The sequence below is a fragment of the Natator depressus genome, chromosome 5 (assembly GCF_965152275.1).
Source record: "Natator depressus isolate rNatDep1 chromosome 5, rNatDep2.hap1, whole genome shotgun sequence".
NCBI classification, from domain to species: Eukaryota; Metazoa; Chordata; order Testudines; family Cheloniidae; genus Natator; species Natator depressus.
Window position 1 is genome coordinate 67,156,185 of NC_134238.1, and position 14,790 is coordinate 67,170,974.

At 38.8% G+C, this 14,790-nt stretch overlaps 1 protein-coding gene across 1 annotated transcript in view; it reads right to left on the reverse strand.

Annotated features, from left to right (window-relative positions):
* Window positions 1-14,790, reverse strand: part of FBXL17 (F-box and leucine rich repeat protein 17) — a 478,328-nt gene that overhangs the window by 150,099 nt on the left and 313,439 nt on the right. The window contains exon 7 of the mRNA XM_074952924.1: window positions 5,301-5,377. Within this exon, the coding sequence (XP_074809025.1) occupies window positions 5,301-5,377 (77 nt within the window). The remainder of the gene's footprint in view (window positions 1-5,300; window positions 5,378-14,790) is intronic.

Genomic DNA, 14,790 nt, shown 5'->3' on the forward strand with positions numbered 1-14,790 from the left:
GCTCTCAAAACTGGATACTGTCATAAAAAACCAACCTTCCACACAAACTTCCTTGTGGCTGGATTTTACAAAAACTAGACAAGCCATTTACAACACACACTTTGCTTCTCTACAAAAGAAAAAGGACACTAAACTATCTAAACTACTACATGCCACAAGGGGCCACAACAGTGGTTCCCTCAACCCACCCAGCAATATTGTTAATGTATCCAACTATACCCTTAGCCCAGCAGAAGAATCTGTCCTATCTTGGGGCCTCTCCTTCTGCCTCTCCTTCCTCCACCCCCATGAACATGATACAGTTCTGTGGTGACTTAGAATCCTATTTTCGATGTCTCCGACTCAAGCAATATTTCCAACACACCTCTGAACAACATACTAACCCACAGAGACCTCCCTACCAACACTACAAAAAGAAGGATTCTGGGTGGACTCCTCCTGAAGCTCGAAACAACAGACTGGACTTCTACACAGAGTGCTTCCATCGACGTGCACGGGCTGAAATTGTGGAAAAGCAGCATCACTTGCCCCATAACCTCAGCCGTGCAGAACACAATGCCATCCACAGCCTCAGAAACAACTCTGACATCATAATCAAAAAGGCTGACAAAAGAGGTGCTGTCGTCATCATGAATAGGTCGGAATACGAACAAGAGGCTGCTCGGCAGCTCTCCAACACCACTTTCCACAAGCCATTACCCTCTGATCCCACTGAGGGTTACCAAAAGAAACTACAGCATTTGCTCAAGAAACTCCCTGTAAAAGCACAAGAACAAATCCGCACAGACACACCTCTGGAACCCTGACCTGGGGTATTCTATCTGCTACCCAAGATCCATAAATCTGGAAATCCTGGACGCCCCATCATCTCAGACATTGGCACCCTGACAGCAGGACTGTCTGGCTATGTAGACTCCCTCCTCAGGCCCTACGCTACCAGCACTCCCAGCTATCTTCGAGACACCACTGACTTCCTGAAGAAACTACAATCCATCGGTGATCTTCCTGAAAACACCATCCTGGCCACTATGGATGTAGAAACCCTCTACACCAACATTCCACACAAAGATGGACTACAAGCCGTCAGGAACAGTATCCCCGATAATGTCACGGCAAACCTGGTGGCTGAACTTTGTGACTTTGTACTCACCCATAACTAGTTCACATTTGGGGACAATGTACACCTTCAAATCAGCGGCACTGCTATGGGTACCCTCATGGCCCCACAGTATGCCAACATTTTTATGGCTGACTTAGAACAACGCTTCCTCAGCTCTCGTCCCCTAATGCCCCTACTCTACTTTGCACTACACTGATGACATCTTCATCATCTGGACGCATGGAAAAGAAGCCCTTGAGGAATTCCACCATGATTTCAACAATTTCCATCCCACCATCAACCTCAGCCTGGACCAGTCCACACAAGAGAGCCACTTCCTGGACACTAAGGTGCTAATAAGCGATGGTCACATAAACACCACCCTGTACCGGAAACCTACTGACCACTATTCCTACCTACATGCCTCCAGCTTTCACCCAGAGCACACCACACGATCCATTGTCTACAGCCAAGCTCTACGATACAACCGCATTTGCTCCAACCCCTCAGACAGAGACAAAAACCTATAAGATCTCTATCAAGCGTTCTTACAACTACAATACCCACCTGCTGAAGTGAAGAAACAGATTGACAGAGCCAGGAGAGTACCCAGAAGTCACCTACTACAGGACAGGCCCAACAAAGAAAATAACAGAACGCCACTAGCCATCACCTTCAGCCCCCAACGAAAACCTCTCCAATGCAACATCAAGGATCTACAACCTATCCTTAAAAATGATCCCTCACTCTCACAGATCTTGGGAGACAGGCCAGTCCTTGCTTACAGCCCTCCAACCTGAAGCAAATACTCACCAGCAACCACACATCACACAACAGAACCACTAACCCAGGAACCTATCCTTGCAACAAAGCCCGTTGCCAACTGTGTCCACATATCTATGCAGGGGACACCATCATAGGGCCTAATCACATCAGCCACACTATCAGAGGCTCGTTCACCTGCACATCTACCAATGTGATATATGCCATCATGTGCCAGCAATGCCCCTCTGCCATGTACATTGGCCAAACTGGACAGTCTCTACGTAAAAGAATGAATAGACACAAATCAGACGTCAAGAATTATAACATTCAAAAACCAGTCGGAGAACACTTCAATCTCTTTGGTCACTCGATTACAGACCTAAAAGTGGCAATTCTTCAACAAAAAAACTTCAGAAACAGACTCCAAGGAGAGACTGCTGAATTGGAATTAATTTGCTAACTGGATACAATTAACTTAGGCTTGAATACAGACTGGGAGTGGATGGGTCATTACACAAAGTAAAACTATTTCTCCATGTTTATCCCCCCCCCGCTGTTCCTCAGACTTTCTTGTCAACTGCTGGAAATGGCCCACCTTGATTATCACTACAAAAGGTGTTTTTTGTCCCCCCCGCCGGTAATAGCTCACCTTAAGTGATCACTCTCATTACAGTGTATATGGTAACACTCATTGTTTCATGTTCTCTGTGTATATAAATCTCCCCACTGTATTTTCCGCTGAATGCATCCGATGAAGTGAGCTGTAGCTCACGAAAGCTTATGCTCAAATAAATTTGTTAGTCTCTAAGGTGCCACAAGTACTCCTTTTCCATTTTCAATATTGCTTCTTTTATTTTCTCACAACATCTTATTGTCAGAATCAAATCAGGACTATGAAAACTGCTAAATCTGACATTTCATAGTCTAGCTTTCTTGGAGTACACATAATTATTTCACACATCTGTCCCTATATTAGGTATTAGTTATGAGTCAACAATCACCATTAGCACTTATCTCTTTTTCTTGTCTGATGTCTGAAATTAAAGGTGTGCTTAAAACAGGTTGTTCTAATAACAATAATATTTTATTTAGCTATGGAATTTGCATTTTTGCTAACTGAACCTTGAGACAATTAGGCTCTTGAACCAGCAGTCACAATTCCACTAAGCTAATCACTAATGTATCAAGAAATGTGGGCTGGGAGTTTCAAAGGATATTAAGGGATTTATGCATCTGAATTCCAATGAACTTAAATGGAATATGGGTGCATAATTTCCTTGATCTCTTTCTAAAAATCCTGGTTTTATCTTCAAAATTAGTTGGGAAAATAGAGTTGCTCAGGTGTCTTGCTAAATATGTATGGAAATCTGTACAGTCACAATTGGCAAATAGTCAAATTTTAAATATAAAAAGCAGGCATTAATTGTGTGTTGAATCTACCAAACAGACATGGACCAAGTGCGTATGCTAATATCCTCAATAGACTACCAGGTAAGCAGTAATGGATGTTCACATACAGTCTTTCCCTCCCAGAACTTTGGTCAGTGTAATATGATACTAAAAATTTGGCTAAGACATTACTGAGTCTACATTTTGTATGACACCTTTCCTGAAAATTTATAGAATAACATGCTTCCACTAAGAGAGAAGCATCTGCCATTTGGTGGGGCCTGAACAGTTATGCATGTGAAATCAACAGCATAATAAGACCATTGGGAAACTTCTTAAACCAGACCACAACAAACCATCCTACTAACCACTAGCAGATTTCTCCTACTTGCCAAATGTAGCAGGATGTGCTCAGGGGAAAGGGTTGGCTGGTTCTCTTTCCTCCCACGTCCTATTGTGGCGCTACAGTACAGAGTTCTGCTGGTGAGAGGCTCCATTCCCCCTAAGGACCTCTGGAGCTTTGCAAGGAGAGTGGCACCTTTCTTCCCCACTTAAGTAAGAGTTCCTGAGTTGCTCACAATGGCTAAGTGGTGCTTATGAGCACTGCTTCTCTACAGCATTCATCACTCATGATTTTTAACACAAAACACAACAAGAATGGAGCTGTCGGGGGGGCTGACATAACATTTATTTACTTAGTGGTATTGAGGGCTATATGTTTGAGTGAACATTGATAATACACTAATTCAATAATAATGTTAAAAATTGTTCAGTGCCACAATTACTGGACTGAACAATTTACTAACACTATCACGAAGGTAAGTAATTTATTAGTAGTATCAGCATGAGCATCTAGTATTAGTAGCACCTGCAAAAGTTGTTTGAAAAGTCCCAATGACTACAAGATCAAGAACACTGATGATGTGAGACGACTACAGAATCTTACAAATTAGTGATGGACAAACCTTAAAATATTTGATGTAACAGTGCAGTTTGGATAATTATGGTATCTAACCAACCAAGCCTATGGAGATGCTCCCTATCCCCCCACCCATCCTCCCACCCAACGCTCTTCCCATGTCTCATCTATGCACAACCACTTCCTCTCACTTTCCATTCAAATCCAATACAATACATTCATCTGCCTTCCTTTCCCCACTACCTTGCTAGTCTGGTCATACTGCTTTTGAGGGAAACTACTGCTCCCTTGTCAGCCCCTTCAGCCGAAGAAGGCCCTTAGAGGGTGATGTGAGTTCACTGGGTTGGGATGAGGGACAGGATGCCATGAACTCTATAGGAATTCCTTCCTTCCAAGGAAGAAAGGTTTGAGGATACGGCATGGCTAGCGGATCTGCAACTACATGAAGGGAGGGAGGGGTTTCAAGCAGAGCAGAGGCTACTACAACCCCAAAACTGCAGCAGTAGCCATAAAGTGACTTCATTGTCATTTTGCATCCTGAGGAGGATTCTTTTCCCAAAACCCAGGGTCACTGTTTCCCCTGCACCAAGCCACTGTTCTCAGGCTAGGTGTGCAGTGGATGTGATTTACCTCTTAATGAAGCATTGCATGGCCCTGCCTCTCTTCTGGGCCAAAAATAATCTCTGTTTTCAACTCTCAGATCCCAGAACAGTGCAAGATTTGAAAGGAAGAACCAGTCTGAGTTCATTAAAAAGACTAGATATCTACTAGACCCTGCAAATTTCCATTTAAACTAAGAGCAAAGAAAAAAGGAAGAGCACGAGGCAAATTAATTTAAATTTGAGTGTTTATCGATCAACACTCAAACTCTCATCACAGAGATCAATCAAATTTTTTTAGTCAATTCTATATGAAGGATAAATCTGCAGCTCTCTGAAATCTAACAGAGTGCCTGTCCTGTAGCTTCTTCATTCTAAATCTTCTCTGTCTAGTGTCACAGCAAGTGACAAGTATCACAAGGTAAATTTTACAAGTATCACAAGGTAAATTTCACTTTTTAAGTCTCCATGTAAAGTTTCAACAGATTAGTCTTGACAAAGGGTGAAAAACAATAGCCATTTTACATACCATAGTCGGTAATCTTACAGGATACCAAATACAGCTCTTTCAGGTTCTGTCCTTCTTTAGCAATGACCTCCACACATCTGGAATACACATAAAATAAGAGACACACTTGCAAGAATTCATTTCATATTAAATCAATAAGGACTCATCCACAATGGTAACACAACAAGGTAATTCTGAACGCATTATACAAAACTTTCTTCTTTTTGTGACCTTCCCTAGAACTCTTTCAATAGAATTTATTATAGCCACACCTTTTAAACTCAAATGCTAAAAAATGTATGAGTTCAATTAGACACATTTTTGACTACTAAGATTTCCATGTCCCAAAAAGAGAGGCCGAAGAAAGAGACAGAGCAAGGTAAGCTTAAAAGTATACATGGTCTGACTTGTGTGGACCCAAACTCAACAGCCTGGTGGGACTGTGACAACCGGTATAAAAAGACACACTTATGCAGTTTCAATATACAATATCACATAGAGGTTATTTGAAAAAAAAAATGTTACAGAAATGTTTTGATTTCTGTTGTAAAATTCAATGCAACTATCAGATACAAGATCTGCTTCATGCAATGTTTAAGCTGTGAGAGATTTTGCAGACAAAAAGTGTAAGCTACATTACAATAGCGACATAGAATATACCAGCCATTATAAATGTCAGGCTGAAATTCAGTTTTATGTTTCTACTGTGATTATTGCAGAGATCAGCATTCATCAGGTCATGAAATAGCATGTACCATTTGCGTTCCAATATATTGTTACAGAAGGTCTAATTTATGAAAATGGGGTTTGAATTTCTACATTTCTGTTTGGTTTGTCACAACTATATAATTGAACAGTTCTTTATCTATGAATTCTCTCATTCTTTAACTTGTAAGTGCAAAAAAAAGGGGGGGAAATGAACTAACTATATTGTAAAATATGTGTTTATCCTTTATAATTTAATTATAACTGAATCTGGATTAATATCTCTATATATGTTATGTTTACAACTGTATTATTTACACAGTATCAATCGTGTACCATAAAATGTCTTTTTGTTCTGCTAATTTTAAAATGTATTCCTTGCTCATTAGACGAGCTGTGATAGCCTGCTGAGTGGGTAACTTTCTACATAGACACATTTTTAAAAGAGGATTTTTTGCAAGATAGATTGTAACAATTCCTTTAGAGCCAGAATGGGTCCTCTTTAATTTGCAGGTCATTGACCCAATAGACTGCTACAGCTCCCAAGTCAATCCAACTGCATTACTCAGGATAAAAATATTTGCTAACTTTAAAGTGAAAATATGTATGCTTGAATTCTTCATAATCTTTTGGGGAAAATACATTTATACCCTCAGGAACACACTCCACACAGCAGCAGCGGGAGCAGCAGTATATTCCCCAACCTGATTTTATTGTTGATGCTGACAATTTGATTTCTTAAATCAGAACAGCTGTTAGAATTTACAGTGATAACAGCATCACATACTTTTGGTGTTATCTGTCCCCTTCCCTCTCCTCAAATCCTGAACCAAAACCTACTTTTTAAAAAAAACTTCCTGTGGAGGTCACTTTGACCTTGATTTCCCTCACCAAATTTATATCATCCATCAGGTCACATTTTTAATAATTTTTTAATTTTCCTTTCTAAAATTGGGTGAACTTAGTCTGTGGAAAGTTGTTAGAGTGGCAGTACTGAAGAGTGAAGTCCTCTTTTCAACCAGAGAGCAGACACAGCAAATGTAGAAAGACTGAAAACTTTCTTACCATTGCATCTTAACCTTGACTTTAAGTAAAAATTCTAGGGGACAGAGGATAATACAGTCTCCATGTCCATTCCAGTCCTTCTCTTCTCTACTGACACTGCCAACAAGGGCGCCTATTAGCATCAACTGTGATGGTGATTTTCACTCTGGGAACTGGACTGAGACCAACTCTTTTCACATTATCGATTCCTTCAGTCTTCACGGTTGAGGATGTTAGGGAGATTCCCCAACCTGAGCTGTCTTTTGTAGGTGACAAATCTGAGGAATTATCACAGATTGAAACGTCACTAGAGGAGGTTTTGGAATTAATTGAGAAACTTAACAGTAACAAGTCACTGGGACCAGATGGCATTCACCCAAGAGTTCTGAAAGAACTCAAATGTGAAATTGCGGAACTATTAACTATGGTTTGTAACCTGTCCTTTAAATCAGCTACTGTACCCAATGACTGGAAGATAACTAATGTAACGCCAATATTTAAAAAGGGCTCTAGAGGTGATCCTGGCAATTACAGACCAGTAAGTCTAACGTCAGTACCAGGCAAATTAGTTGAAACAATAGTAAAGAATAAAATTGTCAGACACATAGAAGAGCATAAATTGTTGGGCAAAAGTCAACATGGTTTCTGTAAAGGGAAATCATTCTTACTAATCTATTAGAGTTCTTTGAGGGGGTCAACAAACATGTGGACAAGGGGGATCCAGTGGACATAGTGTACTCAGATTTCCAGAAAGCCTTTGACAAGATCCTTCACCAAAGGCTCTTATGTAAATTAAATTGTCATGGGATAAGAGAAAAGATCCTTTCATGGACTGAGAACTGGTTAAAAGACAGGGAACAAAGGGTAGGAATAAATGGTAAATTTTCAGAATGGAGAGGGGTAATTAGTGGTGTTCCCCAAGGGTCAGTCCTAGCACCAATCCTATTCAACTTATTCATAAATGATCTAGAGAAAGGGGTAAACAGTGAGGTGGCAAAGTTTGCAGATGATACTCAACTGCTCCAGATAGGCTTCAGAGTAACAGCCGTGCTAGTCTGTATTCTCAAAAAGAAAAGGAGGACTTGTGGCACCTTAGAGACTAACCAATTTATTTGAGCATAAGCTTTCGTGAGCTACAGCTCACTTCATCGGATGCATACTGTGGAAAGTATAGAAGATCTTTTTATACACACAAAGCATGAAAAAAATGGGTGTTTACCACTACAAAAGGTTTTCTCTCCCCCCATCCCACTCTCCTGCTGGTAATAGCTTATCTAAAGAGATCACTCTCCTTACAATGTGTATGATAATCAAGTTGGGCCATTTCCAGCACAAATAACAGAACGCCACTAGCCGTCACCTTCAGCCCCCAACTAAAACCCCTCCAATGCATTATTAAGGATCTACAACCTATCCTGAAGGATGACCCAACACTCTCACAAATCTTGGGAGACAGGCCAGTCCTTGCCTACAGACAGCCCCCCAACCTGAAGCAAATACTCACCAGCAACCACATACCACACAACAGAACCACTAACCCAGGAACCTATCCTTGCAACAAAGCCTGTTGCCAGCTGTGCCCACATATCTATTCAGGGGACACCATCACAGGGCCTAATAACATCAGCCACACTATCAGAGGCTCGTTCACCTGCACATCCACCAATGTGATATATGCCATCATGGGCCAGCAATGCCCCTCTGCCATGTACATTGGTCAAACTGGACAGTCTCTACATAAAAGAATAAATGGACACAAATCAGATGTCAAGAATTATAACATTCATAAACCAGTCGGAGAACACTTCAATCTCTCTGGTCACGCGATTACAGACATGAAAGTTGCGATATTACAACAAAAAAACTTCAAAACCAGACTCCAGCGAGAGACTGTTGAATTGGAATTCATTTGCAAATTGGATACAATTAACTTAGGCTTGAATAGAGACTGGGAGTGGCTAAGTCATTATGCAAGGTAACCTATTTCTCCTTGTTTTTTCCTACCCCACCCCCAGACGTTCTTGTTAAACCCTGGATTTGTGCTGGAAATGGCCCACCTTGATTATCATGCACATTGTAAGGAGAGTGATCACTTTAGATAAGCTATTACCAGCAGGAGAGTGGGGTGGGGGGAGAGAAAACCTTTTGAAGTGGTAAACACCCATTTTTTCATGCTTTGTGTGTATAAAAAGATCTTCTATACTTTCCACAGTATGCATCCGATGAAGTGAGCTGTAGCTCACGAAAGCTTATGCTCAAATAAATTGGTTAGTCTCTAAGGTGCCACAAGTACTCCTTTTCTTTCTGCTCAAGATAGTTAAGACCAAAGCAGACTGTGAAGAACTTCAAAAAGATCTCCCAAAACGAAGTGATTGGGCAACAAAATGGCAAATGAAATTTAATGTGGATAAATGTAAAGTAATGCACATTGGAAAAAATAATCCCAACTATACATACAATTTGATGGGGGCTAATTTAGCTACCACTAATCAGGAGAAAGATCTTGGAGTCATCGTGTATAATTCTCTGAAGACGTCCATGCTGCGTGCAGTGGCAGTCAAAAAAGCAAACAGGATGTGAGGAATCATTAAAAAATGGATAGAGAATAAGACGGAGAATATCTTATTGCCCTTATATAAATCCATGGTACGCCCGCATCTTGAATACTGCATACAGATGTAGTCCCCTCATCTCAAAAAAGATATACGCGCATTAGAAAAGGTTCAGAAAAGGGCAACTAAAATGATTAGGGGTTTGGAACAGGTCCCATATGAGGAGAGATTAAAGAGGCTAGGACTTTGCATCTTGGAAAAGAGGAGACTAAGGAGGGATATGATAGAGGTATATAAAATCAAGAGTGGTGTGGAGAAAGTGATTAAAGAAAAGTTATTTACTTGTTCCCATAATATAAGAACTAGGGGTCACCAAATGAAATTAATGGGCAGCAGCTTTAAAACAAATAAAAGGAATTCTTCTTCATACAGTGCACAGTCAACCTGTGGAACTTCTTGCCTGAGGAGGTTGTGAAGGCTAGGACTCTAACAGGGTTTAAAAGAGAACTGGATAAATTCATGGAGGTTAAGTCCATTAATGGCTATTTGCCAGGATGGGTAAGGAATGGTGTCCCTAGCCTCTGTCTGTCAGAGGGTGGAGATGGATGGCAGGAGAGAGATCACTTGATCATTACCTGTTAGGTTCACTCCCTCTGGGACACCTGGCATTGGCCACTGTTGGTCTGACCCAGTATGGCCATTCTTATGTTCTAGAACTATGCAGGTTCATCAGGTTACTTTTATACAAATCAGGAACTATCTAGACAGTTAAACCCTCTTATTGTATAAAATTTATTAAATGCATTTACATTTTTGGAGGACCTCATTTTGGCAGAGGAATTTATTGCCTTTGTGAGGTGGCACAAAGTGATTATTTTTAAGACAAATAAATGTAAGACTTTATTTATGTATTGTATTCCATGATAATACTGTTTTACTACACACATCCATAATCTGAAGAAAAAGAAAATTATCCTCCTACAAAATGAGACTAGATACATTTTAACAAGAACTACTTGCAGTCTACCATACATCTGCAAATTAGATAAATTAAAAGCTGAACAGCCCTTTTAATTAACAGGAACATTTTGATATGTTGTCTGTTAATATTTATGAGGTAAGTCATGAGGCACAGAACTGAAGTTCCAATCCTAATTTGAAAATGTTTCTTACATACATTACACACTTTGGGCCAACTTCTAATCTTGGAAAAAATTATTTATATTATTGTGTCTAATGAGATGTATTCTATAAGGTTTAGAAATTTTTATAATTATGTCAGTGTTTACCAAGAGAAGGTTAACTGAGCAAGCACACAGCATTATAATTAATCCTGAACATTACTACCTGAAGAGAGTCAAACCAAAGAAACAACCTAGTTTTTCATTTTGTCGTCAATTATGAAACACTGCAAACACACCGTGTTCAGGGCCAGGTGAAGGCAATCCATTGCCCTAAATGGCTTCCCCTACCCATGTCATGGCCCCACACCTATTAGGAATGGCATTAGGAGAGGTTTCAGGGGTTCAGGAGCACCCAACTCTGGAGGCAATTTATGTTTCTCAGAACTGTTTTTCAGGTTTGCTGAAGACTGAGACAGATGCACTGCATTGATTTACACTCAGTTTATATTTTACAACTTTTCTCCATGAGCATAAATACAAGATTGCATTATTTTTAATGAAAGCTTAAATTTTAACATAATCACATGAGTTTACTAACTAGGACCCAAGGGCCTTGCATATACTACCTATTCTTTAATTTTCCCAAATTGTGCTATTCTAATTGTGAGAGTTGAACCCCCATTGCATGGCTTGTGGAATCCTCTACAGTTTTCAGAGCAACTACACAGAATTTAAATTGAAAACACGGTTCAACTTTCTACAATCCGAGTACATTTTTCACAATTTTCAGCTGATTGCACTACATTTGAATACATGAAACCCATTGTCAAAATGTGTCCATTTTTCATTTTATGAAAACACTGAATCACCTGGGGCATCCAAATAAATGAATTGATCACATATTTCTTTGAAAGCATGCAATTTTTAATATAGCTAGAACAATGCTATAGAAATGCCTGTGTTCGCCTTCAGCTGCCTCTATGCTCCACCATTTAATTCTCACTTTTAGTTCCCTTCTGTAGCTCACCCGCATGTAAATTAATTTGTAGGGATATCAAAAACACTTTAGATTGCCTCCCCCACATACTAATCAACTTGTATAGGAAAGAACACATATTAAAACTATTTTTGTGAACATGTCCCTTACAATATGAAAGGGAGAGGGGAAAGTAGTTGTATATTCATTACCTTTATTAATCATTGTTAAAAATGAAATCAAAGAAAAAGGGTAAAAGCATCAAATGATATTAACCTTTTCTACAAAGCAAGGACCAAGTCATATTTAGTCTGTTTGCTATAATCCATCAAAAAATTACCCCAAATTGTAGCCATATCTGTCTTTTTAAGACATTAAGTTTATACTGTGGCTGATTTGCACCCATTTTCATAAAATGTTAGATTTTTAAAAAATTATTATTTTGAACAATTCATTATTTAATGTCAATTTACCTACAGAAAGAGCAAATGTTTTTGCAGAAAGAAAGAAACAGGAGTGGGTCTTAGAATAATGATAAAAATAAATTTTGTTTTTCCCAGACTATGAAAATACACTTGACATGTACATATTCTTTTGAGCCCCTCAATTTTATAATCAAAACAATGAATTATTCCTAATCAAAGGGCTAAAGAAATTCAATTAGTAGAGCTTGCAGAATGAAAACAAGATACTCAGGAACTGAGCTCACTAAAAATATAATCTTCTGACTTGATTTGTGACTTTTCTAAAGGAGGAGAACTCTTTAGAACCATCTAACAAAGGAAAAATTCCAAAGAAGAGCAAACTATAAATAGTGTATTTTATGGGAGGGATGTAATTACTCATTCACTCAGTCTGAAGATGCCAAAGGAAAAGCCCTTGTGCCATCTTGCCAAGCCTTTTCCACATCCACCATAAGTTTTATGAAGACTACTCTCTGACAGACTGATATGCAGTTAGTTTTTATCAAATTTGATAGTTGGTAGCCTGAACAAGCAAATGTACAGAGCCCAGGAAAAGGCAAATAGCACAAAATTATTTTACAGTACAAAACCAATTAAATAATATTTCACAGAGGAAGAACATAACTAATGTAAATATGAAGTGTTACAATACGAAATGTGTTATGAATCTGTAAGCAACCAGAATCTGTTCAGTACTGTGATGATGAATGGAGTTTCAAACTCCCATAGTTCAGTGGTGTTCTGAGGATGGCAGGATCAAAACTGCCTCTTATACCTATTAGTTAAAAATGTCTTCATATTTCTGAAAAGCATGACAACTTGACCAAAAACAACTGCAACATTGTTAAAATCTCAGCTTCCTAGGTTAGAAGGACCACTGTTGACAAACCCTGGAGATAGTGTGCAACAGTGCACCTCCATATTGTGCTGTTCCTTTGCTCAGCCCTTCTCAATTCTACATACACAAGCAGGCAGAGTAATGAAATGTTAAAAAAAATCATTCCTTTAGAGCGTCTGCAAGGGCAAGAGTCTCCAAAAACTGTTATCCTCCCAAGAACTGCGCTGACAAGTGGAGCAGAAAAACAGCATGATCTGGACACACACAGACCATACCAAAAATTGAGGCCTATTGGTTTTGACAGTACCCATATAAAAGTACACACAACATGGTTAAACACTTTATGTTTTTCTTATTTTGCTCATAGTTTGTGCAAAATTTAATTAAAAGACTAAAAATAATGTTAAAAAATCACAAATTTAGAAAATGAACCATCGGCCATGACAAAATATTTTTTCTCTTTTCCGAGGCAACAAATCACTAAATCCTCTGACTTTAGTGAGTGGTAATGGTTAATAAATTAAACTGTGTAAGCTTCAAAACTATCAAAGGCATTCAAAGGGGTCTTGAAATATGAAAAATAATTGTCTATTCTACACTGATGCTTAGTTTTTCTGTTTTTGGTTTATTTCTCAAAAGCTTGGAACATGGCATTAGTGACAATTGAAAGGAACTAATGAGGAAATATGACTACAGTACTTGCAACAAAAGTGTTCCTGGGAGACCTTGTTACCGTTTGTGATGCACTTCAGGCCCAAGAGAAGCTAATTGGAACCGCCATACACTGGTTAGGAGATCTCACTTAAAAGGACTGAGTTTCAATCACCGTAGAGGTGTGAAAAGAAATCATACCATTAGAGACACATTAATACATGACTTGATGAGATTCAAAAAACATCAGAATGTGCATGCCAAGTCACTTTTGCATTTGATTAGCACAGATATCTTTGTGAGCAGAAAACCAAATGCCTGCTATCTTTTAAAACATAAGCAAGAACAGCACTGTAGTACATTGAGAAGAGAAGCAGATTTTGGAATGAATATGGAGCTCTAACGCACAAACTGGTGGAGACAGAACACTTTTGTGAAAGAGATGCGTCAGTGTTCTCAGAAAGGATGGCTTTGCAAGTAAGATAGAGGTAGAGAGGAGAGGCTGCAGATAGGATAAGCATAAAATGAATGGGAAAAGGGATTAAATCAGTACTCAGTAATCAGTAAATCAGAATAATTTAAAAACTCATAAAGAGGCAAATAATGCAGTTGTAGCTCAGAAAAATCTCCCATCAAGGCAAAGGGATCGGATATAAGATACTAAGGAACCGATGAACTCCGAGGAAATTTGTACTCAGGTTCAGAGGAACAATGGGAGAAGTAACAAAATGAAAGTAGCGTTGTATTATCCAGCATCTATAAAAACTATAATAAAATCAAATGAATCTTTCCAAAACACCATGTAAAGAAAATCTATGACTCTTTATTTAAAAATGAGTGTGTATATTTGGACACAGGACAGCCTGTTATTGCTTATTTTGTATTTAAGGTATGTATAAATTTGTCCCTTTCTATATATTTATTTGTGAATGCTCTATACCAATGAGAAACTGGCTTTTCACTTCTCTTTTCACTATCATAGGACACAATTAAATAATCTGCTGAATTAAATTTCAGTAGAAAATATATACTTGTAAATTACTTTTCAGCTGAGCATTAGAGATGTTCTATAGCAACAGACATTAATTGCAAGCAAGAGAAAGCAGACTAAGACTTGCAATTAAAAGCATTAAATAGTGTGTGCAACGCACGTTTTG